At 43.8% G+C, this 27,091-nt stretch overlaps 1 protein-coding gene across 1 annotated transcript; it reads left to right on the top strand.

Moving 5' to 3' along the window:
* Positions 1 to 103: 103 nt before the first annotated feature.
* Positions 104 to 26,416, top strand: LOC123996437. Its single transcript, XM_046299806.1, has 5 exons — positions 104 to 178; positions 536 to 726; positions 2,118 to 2,257; positions 13,772 to 13,983; positions 25,300 to 26,416. The coding sequence occupies exons 1-5, from the start codon at positions 104 to 106 to the stop codon at positions 26,320 to 26,322; spliced, it is 1,641 nt and encodes a 546-aa protein (XP_046155762.1). The 3' UTR covers positions 26,323 to 26,416.
* The last annotated feature ends 675 nt before the right edge of the window (positions 26,417 to 27,091 follow it).

Genomic DNA, 27,091 nt, shown 5'->3' with positions numbered 1-27,091 from the left:
TAACGTTAGCTGCCACTGTTGGCAGTGAAGTAGCTCAACGAACAGTATAACGTTATATAGCTATGTTGCTAATGTATTTCTGATGTAATTTCAGTGTCTAAAGATGACAACCAGACTTCTTGCCTCATTTAATGTCTTGGACAACCACTCCAAGAAAGTCCTGGATGGGCATGCAAGGGCAAGTAGTTGACTAGCTTAGCCCTAACCTTTTATTTAGTCAGCTATCAAGCTAACGTTCTTGTTACTATTTACTTATTATGTTGTATTTATTCACTGGCATTACAGGAGGTTGGTTTGTTGTTCCATCAATGAAGGTTTTAGCTATTTCAAGTCATCTAACACACTAGTTAAATTGATCTTAATCTTATATTTATATTATTGACTATGGTTAGTAATATATTCTCAGAAGGAACACAGTACATGCTCCACAACATGTTTAATGTATATCAACCCCAAATAGTACATAGCTAAACTTTACATTTCCCCCCTTCATGCACCTGGAAGTAAATTGTTGTGAACCTGCTAAATTCTCCAGAAGAGTCGTCTGCTGAGCCATGCCCCCCGATGCTGCTGTGCCTCCTGCAGGAAGCCAGACCTGGTCCTGCCTCTGACTGTCAATTGTGACTGGGACTTTGAGTTCCCCAACGCTCGCAGGACCCTCATCTCCAAACCCAAGACCACCACTGACATCAACGTGGAGCAAGAGTTTCTGCACAACAAATTACGGTAGAATTAGTCAGAATAAACCATGTACTTTGGGTAAGAGGAACAAACTACAGCATAATAAACTACTGGGTTAGGAGGTGTCTTAGTCCTAATAAATTATTGGGTTAGGTTGTATACAGTAGAGAGGCTGTATACAGTAGAGGTTATATACAGTAGAGGTTGTATACAGTAGAGGTTGTATACAGTAGAGGCTGTATACAGTAGAGGCTGTATACAGTAGAGGTTGTATACAGTAGAGGATGTATACATGTACAAGCTTTTTTCCGGATGCCCCAAACAATCGTAAGGGGGATTCATCAGAGAAAATGACTTTACCCCAGTCTTCAGCAGTCCAATCCCTGTACCTTTTGCAGAATATCAGTCTGTCCCTGGAGAGAAGTGGCTTCTTTGCTGTCCTTCTTGACACCAGGCCATCCTCCAAAAGTCTTCTCCTCACTGTGCGTGCAGATGCACTCACACCTGCCTGCTGCCATTCCTGAGCAAGCTCTGTACTGGTGGTGCCCCGATCCCACAGCTGAATCAACTTTAGGAGACGGTCCTGGCGCTTGCTGGACTTTCTATGGCGCCCTGAAGCCTTCTACACAACAATAGAATCGCTGTCCTTGAAGTTCTTGATGATCCGATAAATGGTTGATTTAGGTGCAATCTTACTGGCAGCAATATCCTTGCCTGTGAAGCACTTTTTGTGCAAAGCAATGATGACGGCATGTGTTTCCTTGCAGGTAACCATGGTTGACAGAGGAAGAACAATGATTCCAAGCACCACTCTCCTTTTGAAGCTTCCAGTCTGTTATTCGAACTCAATCAGCATGACAGAGCCTTGTCCTCGTCAACAGCCTTGTCCTCGTCAACACTCACACCTGTGTTAACGAGACAATCACTGACATGTCAGCTGGTCCTTTTGTGGCAGGGCTGAAATGCATTGGAAGTGTTTTTTGGGGATTCAGTTCATTTACATGGCAAACAGGGACTTTGCAATTAATTGCAATTCATCTGATCACTCTTCATAACATTCTGGAGTATATGAAAATTACCATCATACAAACTGAAGCAGCAGACTTTGTGAAAATCAATATTTGTCTCCTTCTCAACTTTTGGCCACGACTGTACAAAATAAGTTACAAATAACGCAAAAAACCCCACAATAGCACAATTGGTTGGGCGCCCGTAAAACTGCTGCCATTTCTTCCGCCGCCATTTTAGATGTTGGGTTAGGGTATGATGTACCTGTTGGCTTAGGGTAGGAGTTTTCTTAGTACTAATACACTATTGGGTTGGGGTAGGAAGTGTCTTAGTACTAGTATAGTGTCTCATGTCTAGGGCCCTAACCCTTGGCAGATGCTTAATTTGTAGAACCTAACCCGGTTTCTGTACAAATGTTTTACGTCCAGGGTATCAAAGCCAGCAACAGCAGCCTCGTCCACCACAGAAGACTTTAGCTGCAAACTGAAGGAGGCCGTCGGCAGCAGAGTGAGCGTCTGCACCTTCTCCAGCCCTGAATACCTTCCCTGGAGGATTGGACACAGGACAGGTGGGTTAAAGGGGGTACTGTCCTCTACCTCTAACCCTCCTCACCATGTAATACTGTCCTCTACCTCTAACCCTCCTCACCATGTAATACTATCCTCTACCTCTAACCCTCCTCATCCTCACCATATAATACTGTCCGCTACCTCTAACCCTCCTCATCCTCACCATGTAATACTGTCCTCTACCTCTAACCCTCCTCATCCTCACCATGTAATACTGTCCTCTACCTCTAACCCTACTCATCCTCACCATGTAATACTGTCCTCTACCTCTAACCCTCCTCATCCTCACCATGTAATACTGTCCGCTACCTCTAACCCTCCTCATCCTCACCATGTAATACTGTCCGCTACCTCTAACCCTCAGCATCCTCACCATGTAATACTGTCCTCTACCTCTAACCCTACTCACCATGTAATACTGTCCTCTACCTCTAACCCTCCTCATCCTCACCATGTAATACTGTCCTCCTCTAACCCTCCTCATCCTCACCATGTAATACTGTCCTCTACCTCTAACCCTACTCACCATGTAATACTGTCCTCTACTTCTAACCCTCCTCATCCTCACCATGTAATACTGTCCTCCTCTAACCCTCCTCATCCTCACCATGTAATACTGTCCTCTACCTCTAACCCTCCTCATCCTCACCATGTAATACTGTCCTCCTCTAACCCTCCTCATCCTCACCATGTAATACTGTCCTCTACCTCTAACCCTCCTCATCCTCACCATATAATACTGTCCTCTACCTCTAACCCTACTCATCCTCACCATGTAATACTGTCCTCTACCTCTAACCCTCCTCATCCTCACCATATAATACTGTCCTCTACCTCTAACCCTCCTCATCCTCACCATGTATTACTGTCCTCTACCTCTAACCCTCCTCATCCTCACCATGTAATACTGTCCTCTACCTCTAACCCTCCTCATCCTCACCATGTAATACTGTCCTCTACCTCTAACCCTACTCACCATGTAATACTGTCCTCTACCTCTAACCCTACTCATCCTCACCATGTAATACTGTCCTCTACCTCTAACCCTCCTCATCCTCACCATGTAATACTGTCCTCTACCTCTAACCCTCCTCATCCTCACCACCATATAATACTGTCCTCTACCTCTAACCCTACTCTTCCTCACCATGTAATACTGTCCTCTACCTCTAACCCTACTCACCATGTAATACTGTCCTCTACCTCTAACCCTCCTCATCCTCACCATGTAATACTGTCCTCTACCTCTAACCCTACTCACCATGTAATACTGTCCTCTACCTCTAACCCTACTCATCCTCACCATGTAATACTGTCCTCTACCTCTAACCCTCCTCATCCTCACCATGTAATACTGTCCTCTACCTCTAACCCTCCTCATCCTCACCATATAATACTGTCCTCTACCTCTAACCCTACTCACCATGTAATACTGTCCTCTACCTCTTACCCTCCTCATCCTCACCATGTAATACTGTCCTCTACTTCTAACCCTACTCACCATGTAATACTGTCCTCTACCTCTAACCCTCCTCATCCTCACCATGTAATACTGTCCTCTACCTCTAACCCTCCTCATCCTCACCATATAACTGTCCTCTACCTCTAACCCTACTCATCCTCACCATGTAATACTGTCCTCCTCTAACCCTCCTCATTCTCACCATATAATACTGTCCTCTACCTCTAACCCTTCTCATCCTTACCATATAATACTGTCCTCTACCTCTAACCCTCGTCATCCTCACCATGTAATACTGTCCTCCTCTAACCCTCTCCATCCTCACCATGTAATACTGTCCTCTACCTCTAACCCTCCTCATCCTCACCATATAACTGTCCTCTACCTCACCATATAACTGTCCTCTACCTCTAACCCTACTCACCATGTAATACTGTCCTCTACCTTTGACCCTCCTCATCCTCACCATATAATACTGTCCTCTACCTCTAACCCTCCTCATCCTCACCATATAATACTGTCCTCTACCTCACCATATAACTGTCCTCTACCTCTAACCCTACTCACCATGTAATACTGTCCTCTACCTTTGACCCTCCTCATCCTCACCATGTAATACTGTCTTCTACCTCTAACCCTCATCCTCACCATGTAATACTGTCCTCTACCTCTAACCCTCCTCATCCTCACCATACAATACTGTCCTCTACCTCTAACCCTACTCACTATGTAATACTGTCCTCTACCTCTAACCCTCCTCATCCTCACCATATAATACTGTCCTCTACCTCTAACCCTACTCATCCTCACCATGTAATACTGTCCTCCTCTTACCCTCCTCATCCTCACCATATAATACTGTCCTCTACCTCTAACCCTCCTCATCCTCACCATGTAATACTGTCCTCTACCTCTAACCCTCGTCATCCTCACCATGTAATACTGTCCTCCTCTAACCCTTCTCATCCTCACCATGTAATACTGTCCTCTACCTCTAACCCTACTCACCATGTAATACTGTCCTCTACCTCTAACCCTCCTCATCCTCACCATGTAATACTGTCCTCCTCTAACCCTCCTCATCCTCACCATGTAATACTGTCCTCTACCTCTAACCCTCGTCATCCTCACCATGTAATACTGTCCTCCTCTAACCCTTCTCATCCTCACCATGTAATACTGTCCTCTACCTCTAACCCTACTCACCATGTAATACTGTCCTCTACCTCTAACCCTCCTCATCCTCACCATGTAATACTGTCCTCCTCTAACCCTCCTCATCCTCACCATGTAATACTGTCCTCCCCTAACCCTCCTCTCCCTCACCATGTAATACTGTCCTCTACCTCTAACCCTCCTCATCCTCACCATATAATACTGTCCTCTACCTCTAACCCTACTCACCATGTAATACTGTCCTCTACCTCTAACCCTCCTCATCCTCACCATATAATACTGTCCTCTACCTCTAACCCTACTCACCATGTAATACTGTCCTCTACCTCTAACCCTACTCATCCTCACCATATAATACTGTCCTCTACCTCTAACCCTCCTCATCCTCACCATGTAATACTGTCCTCTACCTCTAACCCTCCTCATCCTCACCATGTAATACTGTCCTCTACCTCTAACCCTCCTCATCCTCACCATGTAATACTGTCCTCTACCTCTAACCCTCCTCATCCTCACCATGTAATACTGTCCTCTACCTCTAACCCTCCTCATCCTCACCATGTAATACTGTCCTCTACCTCTAACCCTCCTCATCCTCACCATGTAATACTGTCCTCTACCTCTAACCCTCCTCATCCTCACCATATAATACTGTCTTCTACCTCTAACCCTACTCACCATGTAATACTGTCCTCTTACCTCTAACCCTCCTCATCCTCACCATATAATACTGTCCTCTACCTCTAACCCTACTCACCATGTAATACTGTCCTCTACCTCTAACCCTCCTCATCCTCACCATATAATACTGTCCTCTACCTCTAACCCTACTCATCCTCACCATGTAATACTGTCCTCCTCTAACCTTCCTCATCCTCACCAGGTAATACTGTCCTCCTCTAACCCTCCTCATCCTCACCATATAATACTGTCCTCTACCTCTAACCCTCCTCATCCTCACCATATAATACTGTCCTCTACCTCTAACCCTACTCACCATGTAATACTGTCCTCTACCTCTAACCCTCCTCATCCTCACCATATAATACTGTCCTCTACCTCTAACCCTACTCACCATGTAATACTGTCCTCCTCTAACCTTCCTCATCCTCACCATGTAATACTGTCCTCCTCTAACCCTCCTCATCCTCACCATATAATACTGTCCTCTACCTCTAACCTTCCTCATCCTCACCATATAATTCTGTCCTCTACCTCTAACCCTACTCACCATGTAATACTGTCCTCTACCTCTAACCCTACTCATCCTCACCATGTAATACTGTCCTCCTCTAACCTTCCTCATCCTCACCATGTAATACTGTCCTCCTCTAACCCTCCTCATCCTCACCATATAATACTGTCCTCTACCTCTAACCCTCCTCATCCTCACCATATAATACTGTCCTCTACCTCTAACCCTACTCACCATGTAATACTGTCCTCTACCTCTAACCCTCCTCATCCTCACCATATAATACTGTCCTCTACCTCTAACCCTACTCACCATGTAATACTGTCCTCTACCTCTAACCCTCCTCATCCTCACCATATAATACTGTCCTCCTCTAACCCTCCTCATCCTCACCATATAATACTGTCCTCTACCTCTAACCTTCCTCATCCTCACCATATAATTCTGTCCTCTACCTCTAACCCTACTCACCATGTAATACTGTCCTCTACCTCTAACCCTCCTCATCCTCACCATATAATACTGTCCTCTACCTCTAACCCTACTCGCCATGTAATACTGTCCTCTACCTCTAACCCTCCTCATCCTCTCCATATAATACTGTCCTTTACCTCTAACCCTACTCACCATGTAATACTGTCCTCTACCTCTAACCCTCCTCATCCTCACCATATAATACTGTCCTCTACCTCTAACCCTCCTCATCCTCACCATGTAATACTGTCCTCTACCTCTAACCCTCCTCGTCCTCACCATATAATACTGTCCTCTACCTCTAACCCTCCTCATCCTCACCATGTAATACTGTCCTCTCCCTCTAACCCTCCTCATCCTCACCATATAATACTGTCCTCTACCTCTAACCCTCCTCATCCTCACCATGTAATACTGTCCTCTCCCTCTAACCCTCCTCATCCTCACCATATAATACTGTCCTCTACCTCTAACCCTCCTCATCCTCACCATATAATACTGTCCTCTACCTCTAACCCTCCTCATCCTCACCATATAATACTGTCCTCTACCTCTAACCCTCATCATCCTCACCATGTAATACTGTCCTCCTCTAACCCTTCTCATCCTCACCATATAACTGTCCTCTACCTCACCATATAACTGTCCTCTACCTCTAACCCTACTCACCATGTAATACTGTCCTCTACCTCTAACCATACTCATCCTCACCATGTAATACTGTCCTCCTCTAACCCTCCTTATCCTCACCATATAATACTGTCCTCTACCTCTAACCCTCCTCATCCTCACCATGTAATACTGTCCTCCTCTAACCCTCCTCATCCTCACCATGTAATACTGTCCTCTACCTCTAACCCTCATCCTCACCATGTAATACTGTCCTCCTCTAACCCTACTCAAAATCAAATCAAAATCAAATCAAATCAAATTGTATTTGTCACATACACATGGTTAGCAGATGTTAATGCGAGTGTAGCGAAATGCTTGTGCTTCTAGTTCCGACAATGCAGTGATAACCAACAAGTAATCTAACTAACAATTCCAAAACTACTGTCTTATACACAGTGTAAGGGGATAAGGAACATGTACATAAGGATATATGAATGAGTGATGGTACAGAGCAGCATACAGTAGATGGTATCGAGTACAGTATATACATATGAGATGAGTGTGTAGACAAAGTAAACAAAGTGGCAGAGTTAAAGTGGCTAGTGATACATGTGTTACATAAGGATGCAGTCGATGATGTAGAGTACAGTATATACATATGCATATGAGATGAATAATGTAGGGTAAGTAACATTATATAAGGTAGCATTGTTTAAAGTGGCTAGTGATATATTTACATCATTTCCCATCAATTCCCATTATTAAAATGGCTGGAGTTGGGTCAGTGTCAATGACAGTGTGTTGGCAGCAGCCACTCAGTGTTAGTGGTGACTGTTTAACAGTCTGATGGCCTTGAGATAGAAGCTGTTTTTCAGTCTCTCGGTCCCAGCTTTGATGCACCTGTACTGACCTCGCCTTCTGGATGATAGCGGGGTGAACAGGCAGTGGTTCGGGTGGTTGATATCCTTGATGATCTTTATGGCCTTCCTGTAACAACGGGTGGTGTAGGTGTCCTGGAGGGCAGGTAGTTTGCCCCCGGTGATGCGTTGTGCAGTCCTCACTACCCTCTGGAGAGCCTTACGGTTGAGGGCGGAGCAGTTGCCGTACCAGGCGGTGATACAGCCCGCCAGGATGCTCTCGATTGTGCATCTGTAGAAGTTTGTGAGTGCTTTTGGTGACAAGCCGAATTTCTTCAGCCTCCTGAGGTTGAATAGGCGCTGCTGCGCCTTCTTCACGACGCTGTCAGTGTGAGTGGACCAATTCAGTTTGTCTGTGATGTGTATGCCGAGGAACTTAAAACTAGCTACCCTCTCCACTACTGTTCCATCGATGTGGATAGGGGGGTGTTCCCTCTGCTGTTTCCTGAAGTCCACAATCATCTCCTTAGTTTTGTTGACGTTGAGTGAGAGGTTATTTTCCTGACACCACACTCCGAGGGCCCTCACCTCCTCCCTGTAGGCCGTCTCGTCGTTGTTGGTAATCAAGCCTACCACTGTTGTGTCATCCTCACCATGTAATACTGTCCTCTACCTCTAACCCTACTCACCATGTAATACTGTCCTCTACCTCTATCCCTCCTCATCCTCACCATATAATACTGTCCTCCACCTCTAACCCTACTCATCCTCACCATGTAATACTGTCCTCCTCTAACCTTCATCATCCTCACCATGTAATACTGTCCTCTACCTCTAACCCTCCTCATCCTCACCATATAATACTGTCCTCTACCTCTAACCCTCCTCATACTCACCATATAATACTGTCCTCTACCTCTAACCCTACTCACCATGTAATACTGTCCTCTACCTCTAACCCTACTCATCCTCACCATATAATACTGTCCTCTACCTCTAACCCTACTCACCATGTAATACTGTCCTCTACCTCTAACCCTACTCATCCTCACCATGTAATACTGTCCTCTCCCTCTAACCCTCCTCATCCTCACCATGTAATACTGTCCTCCTCTAACCCTCCTCATCCTCACCATGTAATACTGTCCTCCTCTAACCCTCCTCATCCTCACCATGTAATACTGTCCTCCTCTAATCCTCCTCATCCTCACCATGTAATACTGTCCTCCCTTAACCCTCCTCATCCTCACCATGTAATACTGTCCTCCCTTAACCCTCCTCATCCTCACCATATAATACTGTCCTCTACCTCTAACCCTACTCATCCTCACCATGTAATACTGTCCTCTACTTCTAACCCTACTCACCATGTAATACTGTCCTCTACCTCTAACCCTCCTCATCCTCACCATATAATACTGTCCTCTACCTCTAACCCTACTCATCCTCACCATGTTATACTGTCCTCCTCTAACCTTCCTCATCCTCACCATGTAATACTGTCCTCCTCTAACCCTCCTCATCCTCACCATATAATACTGTCCTCTACCTCTAACCCTACTCACCATGTAATACTGTCCTCTACCTCTAACCCTCCTCATCCTCACCATGTAATACTGTCCTCCCTTAACCTTCCTCATCCTCACCATGTAATACTGTCCTCCTCTAACCCTCCTCATCCTCACCACGTAATACTGTCCTCCTCTAACCCTCCTCATCCTCACTATGTAATACTGTCCTCTACCTCTAACCCTCCTCATCCTCACTGCCCCTAGGCCAACATCTATAGTATCCATCTACCCCTGTACTACAGTAACTGCCCCAAGGCCAACAACATCTATAGTATCCATATACCCCTGTACTACAGTAACTGCCCCAAGGCCAACAACATCTATAGTATCCATCTACCCCTCTGGTACAGTAACTGCCCCAAGGCCAACAACATCTATAGTATCCATCTACCCCTGTACTACAGTAACTGCCCCAAGGCCAACAACATCTATAGTATCCATCTACCCCTGTACTACAGTAACTGCCCCAAGGCCAACAACATCTATAGTATCCATCTACCCCTGTACTACAGTAACTGCCCCAAGGCCAACAACATCTATAGTATCCATCTACCCCTCTGGTACAGTAACTGCCCCAAGGCCAACAACATCTATAGTATCAAATCAAATCAAATTTATTTATATAGCCCTTCGTACATCAGCTGATATCTCAAAGTGCTGTACAGAAACCCAGCCTAAAACCCCAAACAGCAAACAATGCAGGTGTAAAAGCACGGTGGCTAGGAAAAACTCCCTAGAAAGGCCAAAACCTAGGAAGAAACCTAGAGAGGAACCGGGCTATGTGGGGTGGCCAGTCCTCTTCTGGCTGTGCCGGGTAGAGATTATAACAGAACATGACCAAGATGTTCAAATGTTCATAAATGACCAGCATGGTCAAATAATAATAAGGCAGAACAGTTGAAACTGGAGCAGCAGCACAGTCAGGTGGACTGGGGACAGCAAGGAGCCATCATGTCAGGTAGTCCTGGGGCACGGTCCTAGGGCTCAGGTCCTCCGAGAGAGAGAAAGAAAGAGAGAATTAGAGAGAGCATATGTGGGGTGGCCAGTCCTCTTCTGGCTGTGCCGGGTGGAGATTATAACAGAACGTGGCCAAGATGTTCAAATGTTCATAAATGACCAGCATGGTTGAATAATAGTAAGGCAGAACAGTTGAAACTGGAGCAGGAGCATGGCCAGGTGGACTGGGGACAGCAAGGAGTCCTCATGTCAGGTAGTCCTGGGACATGGTCCTAGGGCCCAGGCCAGTTGAAACTGGAGCAGCAGCATGGCCAGGTGGACTGGGGACAGCAGGGAGTCATCATGTCAGGTAGTCCTGGGGCATGGTTCTAGGGCTCAGGTCCTCCGAGAGAGAGAAAGAAAGAGAGAAGGAGAGAATTAGAGAACGCACACTTAGATTCACACAGGACACCTGAATAGGACAGGAGAAGTACTCCAGATAAACAAACTGACCCCAGCCCCCCGACACATAAACTACTGCAGCATAAATACTGGAGGCTGAGACAGGAGGGGTCAGGAGACACTGTGGCCCCATCCGAGGACACCCCCGGACAGGGCCAAACAGGAAGGATATAACCCCACCCACTTTGCCAAAGCACAGCCCCCACACCACTAGAGGGAAATCTTCAACCACCAACTTACCATCCTGAGACAAGGCCGAGTATAGCCCACAAAGATCTCCGACACGGTACAACCCAAGGGGAGGGGGGGGACCCAGACAGGCCGACCACAACAGTGAATCAACCCACCCAGGTGACGCACCCCCCCAGGGACGGCACGAGAGAGCCCCAGCAAGCCAGTGACTCAGCCCCGTAACAGGGTTAGAGGCAAAGAATCCCAGTGAAAAGAGGGGAACCGGCCAGGCAGAGACAGCAAGGGCGGTTCGTTGCTCCAGAGCCTTTCCGTTCACCTTCCCACTCCTGGGCCAGACTACACTCAATCATATGACCCACTGAAGAGATGAGTCTTCAGTAAAGACTTAAAGGTTGAGACCGAGTTTGCGTCTCTGACATGGGTAGGCAGACCGTTCCATAAAAATGGAGCTCTGTAGGAGAAAGCCCTGCCTCCAGCTGTTTGCTTAGAAATTCTAGGGACAATTAGGAGGCCTGCGTCTTGTGACCGTAGCGTACGTGTAGGTATGTACGGCAGGACCAAATCAGAGAGGTAGGTAGGAGCAAGCCCATGTAATGCTTTGTAGGTTAGCAGTTAAACCTTGAAATCAGCCCTTGCTTTGACAGGAAGCCAGTGTAGAGAGGCTAGCACTGGAGTAATATGATCAAATTTTGGGGTTCTAGTCAGGATTCTAGCAGCCGTATTTAGCACTAACTGAAGTTTATTTAGTGCTTTATCCGGGTAGCCGGAAAATAGAGCATTGCAGTAGTCTAACCTAGAAGTGACAAAAGCATGGATTAATTTTTCTGCATCATTTTTGGACAGAAAGTTTCTGATTTTTGCAATGTTACGTAGATGGAAAAAAGCTGTCCTCGAAATGGTCTTGATATGTTCTTCAAAAGAGAGATCAGGGTCCAGAGTAACGCCGAGGTCCTTCACAGTTTTATTTGAGACGACTGTACAACCATTAAGATTAATTGTCAGATTCAACAGAAGATCTCTTTGTTTCTTGGGACCTAGAACAAGCATCTCTGTTTTGTCCGAGTTTAATAGTAGAAAGTTTGCAGCCATCCACTTCCTTATGTCTGAAACACATGCTTCTAGCGAGGGCAATTTTGGTGCTTCACCATGTTTCATTGAAATGTACAGCTGTGTGTCATCCGCATAGCAGTGAAAGTTTACATTATGTTTTCGAATAACATCCCCAAGAGGTAAAATATATAGTGAAAACAATAGTGGTCCTAAAACAGAACCTTGAGGAACACCGAAATGTACAGTTGATTTGTCAGAGGACAAACCATTCACAGAGACAAACTGATATCTTTCCGACAGATAAGACCTAAACCAGGCCAGAACATGTCCGTGTAGACCAATTTGGGTTTCCAATCTCTCCAAAAGAATGTGGTGATCGATGGTATCAAAAGCAGCACTAAGGTCTAGGAGCACGAGGACAGATGCAGAGCCTCGGTCCGATGCCATCAAAATGTCATTTACCACCTTCACAAGTGCCGTCTCAGTGCTATGATGGGGTCTAAAACCAGACTGAAGCATTTCGTATACATTGTTTGTCTTCAGGAAGGCAGTGAGTTGCTGCGCAACAGCCTTCTCTAAAATCTTTGAGAGGAATGGAAGATTCGATATAGGCCGATAGTTTTTTATATTTTCTGGGTCAAGGTTTGGCTTTTTCAAGAGAGGCTTTATTACTGCCACTTTTAGTGAGTTTGGTACACATCCAGTGGATAGAGAGCCGTTTATTATGTTCAACATAGGAGGGCCAAGCACAGGAAGCAGCTCTTTCAGTAGTTTAGTTGGAATAGGGTCCAGTATACAGCTTGAAGGTTTAGAGTCCATGATTATTTTCATCATTTTCAGTATCCATCTACCCCTGTACTACAGTAACTGCCCCAAGGCCAACAACATCTATAGTATCCATCTACCCCTGTACTACAGTAACTGCCCCAAGGCCAACAACATCTATAGTATCCATCTACCCCTGTACTACAGTAACTGCCCCAAGGCCAACAACATCTATAGTATCCATCTACCCCTGTACTACAGTAACTGTAGTGCAGCAACCCTTCTAACCCCTCCCCCCTCTGGCAGACACCAAACCCTTAGTACTTTCACAGGTAACATTTGATATACTTCATTTAGGTTGCAGGTTAGAGGTCAGCCTTGGTTGGGGTTAGAGGTATCTCAATCTCTTCGTTCAAAGACTCAATCATGGACACGCTTCCTCAGTTGTGGCTGCTTCGCGTGATGTATTGTTGTCTCTACCCTTGTGCTGTTGTCTGTGACCAATAATGTTTATACCATGTTTTGTGCTGCTACCATGTTATGTTGTGTTGCTTCCATGCTGTGTTGTCATGTGTTGCTGCCTTGATATGTTGTTGTTTTAGGTCTCTATGTAGTGTTGTGGAGATGTGTTTTGTCCTTTATTTTTTATTCGAGCCCCTGTTCTCGCAGGAGGCCTTTTGGTAGGCCGTCATTGTAAATAAGAATTTGTTCCTAACTGACTTCAAAATACAAAAAAGTGCTGTGTCTGTGTTCCTGTCCAGGAGAAAGCAGAGGAGGAGGAAGGTTGAAAAGGAAGAGTGTGAGGGACGGGCAGCGGCATTCTCCAGTGACTGACAGCCAGAGAGAGGAAGTGTCTCCTGTAAGTGATGATGTCACAGCAGACTGTGTTTCTCTCAGCCTATCAGAGGAGCTGAAGAGAAAGAATGTGAGAGTCCTGATCCCTCGACCCCCTTCAGTTTACCCCCCTCTGCCGGTAAGTTCCCTAACCTCTGACCCCCAACCCTCAGAGGAAACTATCTTTCATTCTGTTTTACTATTTTACATTCTGTTCCTCAAAAGCCCTTATGGTTGCCAATTATTTAAGCCCTTAGTGGCGTTGGCAGAAGTACCCTGACATATTTAGATAAATGTGACCAAGAAACACCACAGATTTCCCTTTGCAAACATGCCTGTTATTATTGCTAATTATGCAGCGCAACTACACAACCGCACAGCTGACAAAACAGGCCGACTGTCCCGAGTCCTACAGCAAGCAGGTTCTGCTCCATGGTTCTGCTCCGGACTGTATATTGCATAGAAATAGAAAGCCCTGCATGTGTTTTCATTGAACCCACTTTGAAGTGAATAGCTCACTTTGAATGAACAAACACTACTGTATAGGCAGGCATGAAACCATCATGCATAATATCACGGTGGGTATGAAGACAGTTGCCCAGCTCACTTTGAATCAAACACATAGGCCTGGCCAACCATGGCAGGCATGAAAATATTTGGCTTAATCATAAAACAATTTTCAGGCTTACCTTTTATTGTGTTTGACGTTTTCCAGCACTTGGCTTGATGTTGCAGATGGCGATTATTTCATCATAGTCCAAAGAGTCACTGACTTCCCATTCAAAGGACAACAGGACTAGATTGAGATTTAGCCTCTCAACACAACATGTGGTGGAGAAGAGCCTCTCAACAGTACATGTGGTGGAGAAGAGTCTCTCAACAGTACATGTGGTGGAGAAGAACCTCTCAACAGTACATGTGGTGGAGAAGAGTCTCTCAACAGTACATGTGGTGGAGAAGAACCTCTCAACAGTACATGTGGTGGAGAAGAGCCTCTCAACAGTACATGTGGTGGAGAAGAACCTCTCAACAGTACAGCAGGAAGTCATAGGAACCCTGCCCCTTTACCCTTTTACTCGACTATGGATGTTAGGGGAAATGTCACGTCTGTAGCTGTCCAATACTTTGAGGGAATTAATTCCTGAACACCCCCCTCCACACAGTTGCTGAATAAACACGGGTAATTCATCATCCTCAACAAAGATAATATAGTGATCACATAGGGCCTGCAGGGATTCATCCTCAATAGAGATATGATGGTTAAGGGCGCTGTACTGCAGCGCCAGCTGTGCCATAAGAGACTCTGGGTTCAACTCTGCAGGGATTCATCCTAAACATAGGGCCTGCAGTGATTCGTCCTCAACGGAGATAATATAGTGATCACATAGGGCTTGCAGGGATTCATCCTCAACAGAGATATGATAGTGATCACATAGGGCCTGCAGGGATTCATCCTCAACAGAGATATGATAGTGATCACATAGGGCCTGCAGTGATTCGTCCTCAACAGAGATAATATAGTGATCACATAGGGCCTGCAGGGATTCATCCTCAACAGAGATATGATCGTGATCACATAGGGCCTGCAGGGATTCATCCTCAACAGAGATAAGATAGTGATCACATAGGGCCTGCAGGGATTCATCCTCAACAGAGATAATATAGTGATCACATAGGGCCTGCAGGGATTCATCCTCAGAGATATGATAGTGATCACATAGGGCCTGCAGTGATTCGTCCTCAACAGAGATAATATAATATAGTGATCACATAGGGCCTGCAGGGATTCAACCTCAACAGAGATAATATAGTGATCACATAGGGCCTGCAGTGATTCATCCTCAACAGAGATAATATAGTGATCACATAGGGCCTGCAGGGATTCAACCTCAACAGAGATAATATAGTGATCACATAGGGCCTGCAGTGATTCATCCTCAACAGAGATAATATAGTGATCACATAGGGCCTGCAGGGATTCAACCTCAACAGAGATAATATAGTGATCACATAGGGCCTGCAGTGATTCATCCTCAACAGAGATAATATAGTGATCACATAGGGCCTGCAGGGATTCAACCTCAACAGAGATAATATAGTGATCACATAGGGCCTGCAGTGATTCATCCTCAACAGAGATAATATAGTGATCACATAGGGCCTGCAGGGATTCATCCTCAACAGAGATAATATAGTGAAGAACTGAAACTTATTTATTTTCATTAATAATTTTGAATGCTTATAAAATCACTATTTTTCTATGTAATTTCCTGCCCTATTGGCTTAATATATCTCCTATCCAAACCTCAATGTATCTTATCTCCCCCTATTTATTATCAATGATAAATAGGATTTTTTTTCTGTTGTAAAACCAAATCAATAATAGCCAATTCAAAAACTTCACAGCCAATGTTGTAAAACAGAATCCTGAACCACTTCCTCTTTTCTTACTGGAGTTTATTTCCCCGCTCCCCATAATTTGTCCTGCCTCCATTCCACTTCCTCCTCTGTGGTTTCAAGCTATAATTATGTCCCAGTGCGATACACTCTATTATACTGAATTTACCTTAAAACTAGTATCCCAAATGACCACAAATTCATTATCCAAATGGCCCTCCCCTGAGGCTGATCAGACCCCAAGAGATAGCCATGATAAGGTCAAAGGTCATACCACCCTTTTATAGTCATGTTCCATACCACATTAGACATATTAAAGAACACTTTATCCTTAAAATCAAAAAAGATCCATATGTGAGCGTGCCCCTTTAAAATACCTTTGCACTAAAACAAATAGTCCTAACAAATGTTTTATGTATGTATATTTGCAAACCTTAATGAAAAAACAAAAGCCCTTCCAAGCCCTTTTCAATTTAGTCGTTTATGGCCTCAATCTCACCCACTCTCCCCAAGATTATAATCCCAGGAAACATCTAAAAGAGAGACCATAAAACTCCATAAACCATAAAACTTTTTAGCATCTTTCCTACCCTGAAGTCTTACAGCTACTTTTAAAAATGTAGTTGGAAATTTTTATCAACTTCTGAAAATTGACTCAAAACAATAATGCACGCATTTTCCTTCTAAATTACACAAGCAATTTTCTCTGTCACCCCCAGTCACCACATCATTGCCGTAGTGACAAAAGTGCCCTGTGAGTGATGTCATCAACAAGCGCATGAGTCCATGCCCATTCCACAGCGACAAATTATTGTTGGCTGTCTGCAGCAGGGTTCGAAAATCCAAACCTAATTTATCACATCTGTTGGATCTTGAATAGAACTTACTTCATCAATCAACCAAAATTGTACTGCCAGAAGTACAGAAAAGAGTGTACCTGAACAACGGTCAAACCAATTTGAGTAATGTTATTGTTTCTCAAACGTAATGACGCAATTTTACATTATTCCATAACAAATCTACCTGCCTCTAACAACTAACTCTCTTATTACTTTCAGCATTTTAATATCCTATTTCTTTTTTTCCCAGTGGGCCAAAATATATAACCCCTCTCATTTCAACGTTTTTCCTTACCTCTATCGTAAGCTTTAAAACCAACCTTTACAACTTCTCTTCTCTTTCCTCTTCACACTTATGAAATGTCCAAGACTTTAAAAATAACACACACCGCGCCAAAATTATAACATGTCAGTCAATCTATAAGAATGAAAAACATTGCGGTGGCCACCTCTCTATCGCCATTATCTCTCCGCTATTATTTAGATTATTTTTTATTTAGGCAACTGTCTCCTCTATTGATACAGGAATGTAAATACAACTCAATTCTCAATACATTATTCCAGAAGATAATTTAGTGAACAGACATAGTCTTGCATCAAAATTCGCTTCGTTATTATTTTTAGTTCAATGAATTACTCTATCAATTTAACTTAAACAATCTATTAAAATGTTCAGTTTATATCTTATACAAACACAAGCGACCATAACTTTCCAGGCTAAACATACAAATAGTTTAATTACAATAAAAAACTCAGATTTTGGTTAACACCTTGGCTGGGAACCGAACCCGGGACTCCAGCTTGGAAGTCAGCTATGCTCACCACTATACCGCTATGTAAATGACTAAGATTCTCTGCAAATAAACCCATCCTACAATTGTCTGCATTCGTAACTCCGGCATCGGGACAACAGAAAATAACCCTAACCCCCCCCCGATTGTCACCTCTGATCTTCCCCTCAGTTAAATTACAATCTCTGTGATTATGTCCTAATCCGCCACAATGTTTGCAGGGAGTGTTACACTCCTGGGCGAACTGTCCAGTTTTATTACAATTAAAACATCTCAGCTCCCCCTTACTCCCTTCGCCTGACATTCCCTTTCTGTCTGCTCCCGTTGCTCCAGCAGGCTCCACATATGCTGGTGGTGGTTGTGCGGGTAGCTCCTGCAGCCGTATTCTCACAACCACTATTTCATCAACATGATTACCTCTGTATTTTTGGTATACTAGAGAAGGATATAGTTTGTTACCCTCACCCCCGCCCAATTGGCTAACTTTTTCATCTGCGGGAGCCGAGAGCAGCGCATCTTGGCTCTTTTTGGGTTTCCTCCTATTTTCACCCTCAACTCTCTTTTTTGCTTCTGAAAGCCAAACTCCGGCTGTGTATAACCTCTGTTTATTCTGCTTTTTCACATCTTTTCCACATTCCTTATGTATCTGTTTTATAAGTGATTCCATCTTTTCTACATTTAAACGGCCATCAAAATCATATTTCTTTCTCCATTTTAGACCGAAATCAATGTTTCTTTTGTCTCTCTGTTCCATTTAACGCTCATCTCCCGTTAGTTCCGGGACCTCCTTTGAGGATTTACTACCCATATTTGATACTTACAGTGCCTTGCGAAAGTATTCGACCCCCTTGAACTTTGCGACCTTTTGCCACATTTCAGGCTTCAAACATAAAGATATAAAACTGTATTTTTTTTGTGAAGAATCAACAACAAGTGGGACACAATCATGAAGTGGAACGACATTTATTGGATATTTCAAACTTTTTTAACAAATCAAAAACTGAAAAATTGGGCGTGCAAAATTATTCAGCCCCCTTAAGTTAGTACTTTGTAGCGCCACCTTTTGCTGCGATTACAGCTGTAAGTCACTTGGGGTATGTCTCTATCAGTTTTGCACATCGAGAGACTGAAATTTTTTCCCATTCCTCTTTGCAAAACAGCTCGAGCTCAGTGAGGTTGGATGGAGAGCATTTGTGAACAGCAGTTTTCAGTTCTTTCCACAGATTCTCGATTGGATTCAGGTCTGGACTTTGACTTGGCCATTCTAACACCTGGATATGTTTATTTTTGAACCATTCCATTGTAGATTTTGCTTTATGTTTTGGATCATTGTCTTGTTGGAAGACAAATCTCCGTCCCAGTCTCAGGTCTTTTGCAGACTCCATCAGGTTTTCTTCTAGAATGGTCCTGTATTTGGCTCCATCCATCTTCCCATCAATATTAACCATCTTCCCTGTCTCTGCTGAAGAAAAGCAGGCCCAAACCATGATGCTGCCACCACCATGTTTGACAGTGGGGATGGTGTGTTCAGAGTGATGAGCTGTGTTGCTTTTACGCCAAACATAACGTTTGCATTGTTGCCAAAAAGTTCAATTTTGGTTTCATCTGACCAGAGCACCTTCTTCCACATGTTTGGTGTGTCTCCCAGGTGGCTTGTGGCAAACTTTAAACAACACTTTTTATGGATATCTTTAACCTCTTGAACATATGGGGGCGCTGTGTCATTATTGGATAAAAAGACGTGCCCGTTTTAAGTGCAATATTTTGTCACGAAAAGATGCTCGACTATGCATGGAATTGACAGCCTTGGAAAGACACAACTCTGATATCTCCAAAACTGCAAAGATATTATCTGTGAGTGCCCCAGAACTAATGCAACAGGCGAAACCAAGATGATGTTTCATACAGGAAATGCCCCGGATTCTGAAGGCGCTGTGTTCCAATGTCTCCTTATATGGCTGTGAATGCGCCAGCAATGAGCCTGCGCTTTCTGTCTATTCCCCGAGGTGTCTGCAGCATTGTGATGTGTTTGTAGGCATATCATTGGAAGATTGACCATAAGAGACTACATTTACCTGGTGTCCCGCCCGGTGTCCTGTGTGCGTAATCTGTAGGTCCATGCATGTTCCATTTCTTCAGAATTGAAAGTAAACTGCCACGATGGATTTTATCGTCGATAGATATGTGAAAAACACCTTGAGGATTGATTCTAAACATCGTTTGCAATGTTTCTGTCGATATTATGGAGTTAATTTGGAAAAAAGTTTGCGTTTTAATGACTTATTATTTATTTATTTTCCTTACCCAAACGCGATGAACAAAACGGAGCGGAAATAATATTTTTTGTAAAAACGGAACATTTGCTATCTAACAGAGTCTCCTCATTGAAAACATCTGAACTTCTTCAAAGGTAAATTATTTTATTTGAATGCTTTTATGGTTTTTGTGGAAAATGTTGCATGCTGAATGCTAATGCTAAATGGTACGTTAGCCATCAATACTGTTACACAAATGCTTGTTTTGCAATGGTTGAGAAGCATATTTTGAAAATCTGAGGTGACAGTGTTGTTAACAAAAGGCTAAGCTTGAGAGCAAATAGATTAATTTAATTTCATTTGCGATTTTCATGAATAGTTAACGTTGCGTTATGGTAATGAGCTTGAGGCTGTAGTCACGATACCGGATCCGGGATGGCTCAACGCAAGAAGTTAAGAAATGGCTTTCTTCTTGCCACTCTTCCATAAAGGCCAGATTTGTGCAATATACGACTGATTGTTGTCCTATGGACAGAGTCTCCCACCTCAGCTGTAGATCTCTGCAGTTCATCCAGAGTGATCATGGGCCTCTTGGCTGCATCTCTGATCAGTCTTCTCCTTGTATGAGCTGAAAGTTTAGAGGGACGGCCAGGTCTTGGTAGATTTGCAGTGGTCTGATACTCCTTCTATTTCAATATTATCGCTCAATATTATCGCTTGCACAGTGGGATGTTTAAAGCTTGGGAAATCTTTTTGTATCCAAATCCGGCTTTAAACTTCTTCACAACAGTATCTCGGACCTGCCTAGTGTGTTCCTTGTTCTTCATGATGCTCTCTGCGCTTTTAACGGACCTCTGAGACTATCACAGTGCAGGTGCATTTATACGGAGACTTGATTACACACAGGTGGATTGTATTTATCATCATTAGTCATTTAGGTCAACATTGGATCATTCAAAGATCCTCACTGAACTTCTGGAGAGAGTTTGCTGCACTGAAAGTAAAGGGGCGGAATAATTTTGCACGCCCAATTTTTCAGTTTTTTATTTGTTAAAAAAGTTTGAAATATCCAATAAATGTCGTTCCACTTCATGATTGTGTCCCACTTGTTGTTGATTCTTCACAAAAAAATACAGTTTTATATCTTTATGTTTGAAGCCTGAAATGTGGCGAAAGGTCGCAAAGGTCAAGGGGGCCGAATACTTTCGCAAGGCACTGTATCTTTATCGTTACTAGTAGCTATGGTATTTAATCACTTATCTATGCCTTTCTATTTTTTACCTTCTATGTGTGTGTATTACTACGATCTATGTGCTGTTTACCGTTACCCAGTTACTTTAGTTGCTCTTTCCTGTCTGACTGTGTGTGTCTCTAATGATAACCAATGTGTATGGGTTTCTATTTACTTCCCCTTTCTGGAAACTTCGTCTATATATTTGACTTTTGATCGGACATTAAATTTCACCCGTATACAATTATAAGCTATTGTTCCTTGGGACTGTCAATGATATCTCATATCTCACTTCTCTAGACTAGGTTTCCTCTCCACCTCCTTGGATATTACTTTCTTTCAGTATTGAATAGGTTCAGTTATTCCGTTCGCCTAGGATTACCCTGCCTTCTCACCAAGCCTAATTTATCCTCACCCCTTTTTAATATATCTATCCGCTACTTTCCATAACAGATAGACTACTTAGGTTAACTTTATTTAGGTATGTCTTTTGAATTAATGGCTATCCTATTTGTACAGAACGACCGTCCTATCTAACAAAAGTTACTATATCACTTCCTTCTGTGTTATATTTATTTGTGGTAGAATTCGTTACCTTAGGTCTTTTCGGACCTCCTTCCTTCCTATCGATTTTGGTTAAAACACAAAGTAGAAACCTAGTGTATTTCCTCCCAAATTCGAGAATAAAGACTATTTACCTTTGCCCTGTAGACTGGGAAAAGCAATGCCGGTTCGATTCCGTCACCTTCTCAGTCGCCCTTAGATCTAATACCGGCCTGTTCTTTAAACCTCAATTCAGAGGCCAGGTCTTTAAATAACGAGTCCAGACCCGTCCGTGCATGGCTTTCGGCTCTACCTTCGGACGACAGAGGCAAGTTTGTGGAATCTGCTTGTAAGGAACAATTGTTACTGTAATTTCATTATTTCCAATATGTTTTCATTAGTCTATTTTATGAGAATTTGTAAGATTCTTATTTGCATAAAATAGACGGAGACCAGTCTTATCAAAAATGGATAATAGTATTTATTCTCGTAGCGCGCTCTCAAGTATCCACGAACAACAGTTTATATACAAAACAGGACGTCATTTCATTGCTTCTAGAATTAATCTCCTCCTCCCGACTGAGAATAAAGCAAGTTCAGAAGTTCATTCCAACTCACTCACACACACACACAGGACACACAACATAACTGAATTATCTCTTGACCCCTCACCATTATCACCAATTAGCTGACAGTTCTAGTTAACAGAACCTAGGAATGCACTCACTGCCTTATCTAAAACACCCCAGAGCTAAGTTTCGTCGGTTCAACCATAGGTTAACGACCCTATCTGCTTACTTAACCCACAACCCGTTCCTCCCAGACTAGTTGGAATGGTGTTCATTATGTTTAATTACTCCTTGTTCATGCCACATAATCCCTTCTTTATGAACTAACATTATTAATCAGATATTGTAAAACAGGGTATAGTTTACTTAGTTACAGTTCTATTTAAAATGAGGATATTGTTTAGTCATTTATTCATAAAATTCCCAGCAGCTTGCCTGAATGAAATAAATTAAACTGATAATGACTAGATTTAAACTAATTTCACTTCGATTGGTTAGTCAACATATGCTGTCAATCACTGAGCTGAATTATTTGCGTTTAGACGAACAAGATCGGATTAACTGAGCCTTTCACCCCTCCCTTTTCAGTAACTGTGATGTGAACTACAAAAAAATGGTAACCAATACTTCAGGTCAGTATGATATGTATGTTAGGGCTGTCCCCGACAAAAAAATAAAATCTTAGTTGACCAAGAGTGATCTTTCGGATTGTTCTAAATTTTAAAACGTGTGTTTTTCCATTAAAAGACACACTTTGTGTTTGTAATAAAATCAACTATACTGTATTGATAGACACTAACAATCAAAGGTTAAACAATTCACACAATGAAGTTATGAAACAATGAATGCGCACAAACTGGTGGGAAAGAATGCATTCTGCATCTTACCCACACTTCCCTTCTTCTTGTACCCAACCATCCCTGCAGCCGCGTCAATGAATTAGTTCACTGAGATGGGTGCAAATCAGGCAGGTGTCTCGTTTGCCATAAAAAAAAACATCTATTTGCAACTGCTCGACTAAAAGAAATCTTTGTCGACCAAACAATCGACCATATGGGGTCAGCCATAATGTATGTGTTGAATATATTCCATGATTTGAGCTCGGCTCTCTACACTGTGTGCACCCGTATGTGCGCTGAAATCTACGCCCACCGTGTGAAATGGCTGAAACAATATGTCCCATGTTTGTGTCACTTTGTTTTACACTAAACAGGACATTGTCTACAACCACGATTACGCTCTATGGGCGGCAGCGTAGCCTAGTGGTTAGAGCGTTGGACTAGTAACCGGAAGGTTGCGAGTTCAAACCACCGAGCTGACAAGGTACAAATCTGTCGTTCTGCCCCTGAACAGGCAGTTAACCCACTGTTCCCAGGCCGTCATTGAAAATAAGAATATGTTCTTAACTGACTTGCCTGGTTAAATAAAGGTTAAAAAAATTAATAAATAAATAAATAGTCCATGCCCTCATAGTTAAGTTGATTTATAACATTACCCTGGCTTTGATTGCCATGGCTTGCATTGTAGTCTTCAAATGTATACAGTGCTTAAGAGTGGGGTTTACTAGCCTGATTCTTGACTCATGCTTCACAAAGGTGCTTCCAATCCTTAAATCTGTCTGTAACAAATGAGCTTTCCATAGTAGAGCTGAGGGAAATGTCTCCACATTTGACAGAAAACAGCATCCCTTGATAAACTGTATTTCAGACAAACTGTCCGTACCATGTGATTGTGATAAAACCAATAAGATGCCAGTAACCTCCTACTGCATTTACCCAAAATGTCTGATTAGTCAGGAGACGATACAAACTACAAATTAAATTCATTTATTAATTTTTTTATATTCACTAGATGATCAAAGTATGTGGACAGCGGTTGAGGTCAGGGCTCTGTGCAGGCCGGTCAAGTTCTTCCACATTGATCTCGACAAACCATTTCTGTATGGACCTCGCTTTTTTGCACGGGGGCACTGTCATGCTGAAACGGGAAAGGGCCTTCCTCAAACTGTTGCCACAAATTTAGAAGGATAGAATCATGAAAAACAGCCCCAGACCACTATTGACCAAACTTAGTGGTCTGGGGCAAACTTTACAGTTGGCACTATGCATTCGGGCAGGTAGCATTCTCCTGGCATCCGCCAAACCCAGATTTGTCCGTCTGACTGCCAGATGGTGAATCTTGATTGATGACTCCAGTGAACGCGTTTCCAATGGTCCAGAGTCCATTGGCTGCGAGCTTTACACCACTCCAGCCGACGCTTGGCATTGCACATGGTTATCTTAGGCTTGTATGCATCAGCTCGGCCATGGAAACCCATTTCATGAAGCTCCCGATGAACACTTCTTGTTCTGACGTTGCTTCCAGAGGAAGTTTGGAACTCGGTAGTGAGTGTTGCAACTGAGGACAGACAATTTTTATGTGCTTCGACAGACGTCCCATTCTGTGAGTTTGTTTGGCCTACCACTTTGTGGCTGAGCCCTTGTTGCTCCTAACCATTTTCACTTAACAATAATAGCACTTACGGTTGACCTGGGCAGCTCTCGCAGGAAATGCGATTAACTAACTTGTTGGAAAGGTGGAATCCTATGACTATGTCACTGAGCTCTTCAGTAAGGCCATTCTACTGCCGATATTAGTCTATGTAGATTGCATGGCTGTGTGTTCGATTTTATTCACCTGTCAGCAACGGGTGTGGCTGAAATAGCTGAATCCATTAATTTGCATATATTTTAAGACAGCCTGATTTGGGTGGGCCAGTATTCAACCTGTCGTGGCTTTGCCTCTGTAAGGCCTGTGAGTTTATTTCCTACTTGTATTGTTGTTTTCACAGATAGTCAGTGAGACATACCCTGTGGTGTGCAACAGTGATCCGTACCAACACAAGCCCTTCACCTCCTCTGGACACCACTTCCTAGAAGACCCTAATCCCAACCTTAACCCTAGCCCCAACCTCAGCAGGACCACTCTCCACTCTGCTATCGTCCGCATCACTGACTCCCTGCAGGCAGACATAATGGTGAGGGAGAGGAGAGAGAAAGAAGGGGCGAGATGGGAGAAGGGTGAGGGGAAAGGGGAGAGGGAGGAGAGAGAGAGGGAAAAAGAGAGAGAAAGGGAGGAGAAACAGGGTGTGGCAGGGCCCCACAGTGTGAGCCTCTTGGTTCTGTCTGCTGATGGGAGGGTTGGTAAGGCCTCAGAACTGGGACAACTCCCGCTGCATAGCAACCAGCTGCCCCCCCCTCCCTCAAGCAGGGCCCATCTCCTCCCCTCTCCTCCCCCCAGGCAGAAGCGAGGCAGCTCCACTGCTGTGGGTCCTGTGCTCAATGGGATGAACCCTAAAATGTCAGAGCCTCTGATTGGCCCTCCAAACTACTTCAGACCACTCCCCTCTGGAACCAGCAAGCGGCTTCAGACAAGCTCTCTCAGGGAGCCAATCACAGGTCAGATGGACTTCCTGTTCATCTCCAAGCCGCTGAAGCATCATCATGAAGAGAGCATGAGTCCGCTGGTTGCCAATCAACGGGCCAGTAGGGAGGATTGGCGGTTGGGCCAGAGGCACTTGGTGATGCTGTCAGAGGAAATAGATGTAGAGAACATCAAAGTTTACGGAGTCCGCTTCTTCCTGTCCCAACTCGGGAACAAGACCCCACGGCATTCCACCTCCCTCTATCTCTCAGAACATCACTCACACACACATGTCAAAACCAATTCCCTTTACGACTCAGGCATGGAACACACACTGAAAACCTGCTCCTCTTATGAGTCTGGCTCAGAACACACACTGAGACCCAACTTCCCCTTCGACCCTCAGCAGGCTATCAGCATCCCTACAGCAGAGAATGTTCTCTTACCATGAACTGAGAGTAGGACTATATATTATCTAGCTAGCTATATATTCTATAACATAGAAATAACGTTTGATTTTTTTTTAACAATAAATTTGGACTGCAAACTTCATTGATATCATGCGTATTTATTTCATCTGTTTTCTCTGAAACGATGCATACACTTTCTAGATGGAGACAACCATTTGACTCCGGCAGAGATACTGATGACAACGCAAACCTTCAGGGTGTACGCAGGCAAAGATGATGGATATATTAACAAGATGCATGTCTTGCCACCCTAACAATGTGAGTCGTTGTCCACAAAGCGGGACAGCAGTCTGTGGATACGTCTCATTATTGTAATCTGTTTTTTAAATATTCGATGAGGGTTGTTGACTTCATCCGCTTGTATTCAATGGTGAGATGCTACAGGGCATCCTCAAGCAGTTCCAGCAGGACTTTTACGGGATCAAAGAGAACGTACAGCAGGAAAAGCTTTCTCTGTGACCCACCCCCATCCTGTCTGATGTGAGCGTACCAAGTAATTAGGCGTCGGTGGCGGGCGCGCCGGGGTGAGTCGTGGTACGGGATTGGAAGACTCCTTCCGTTCCTCCTTGTCACTTTTTAACAACTCCCCTGTAGACCGATATGTTTCCACCGCCTGGGCTATGTCGTCGGCTGACAACGGGTTGGCTTGCCCCACAACCCTTTTTAAGTCACTGGGTAATTCTCTCAATATCTTGTCCACTACGAGAGTCTCTATCACATGTCCTACTCCCTTTCCAGGTTCTAGCCACT

Source organism: Oncorhynchus gorbuscha, linkage group LG15 (genome assembly GCF_021184085.1).
Source record: "Oncorhynchus gorbuscha isolate QuinsamMale2020 ecotype Even-year linkage group LG15, OgorEven_v1.0, whole genome shotgun sequence".
Taxonomy (NCBI): Eukaryota; Metazoa; Chordata; class Actinopteri; order Salmoniformes; family Salmonidae; genus Oncorhynchus; species Oncorhynchus gorbuscha.
Note: the sequence above shows the minus strand (reverse complement) of the source record. Positions and strands in the feature narration are given on the sequence as shown.

Coding starts and splice junctions, on each gene's coding strand:
- LOC123996437 (XM_046299806.1), top strand. CDS start 104: ATGACAACCAGACTTCTTGCCTCATTTAATGTCTTGGACAACCACTCC. Junction 179..535: donor TCCTGGATGGGCATGCAAGG/GCAAGTAGTTGA, acceptor TAAATTCTCCAG/AAGAGTCGTCTGCTGAGCCA. Junction 13,984..25,299: donor CAGTTTACCCCCCTCTGCCG/GTAAGTTCCCTA, acceptor TTGTTTTCACAG/ATAGTCAGTGAGACATACCC.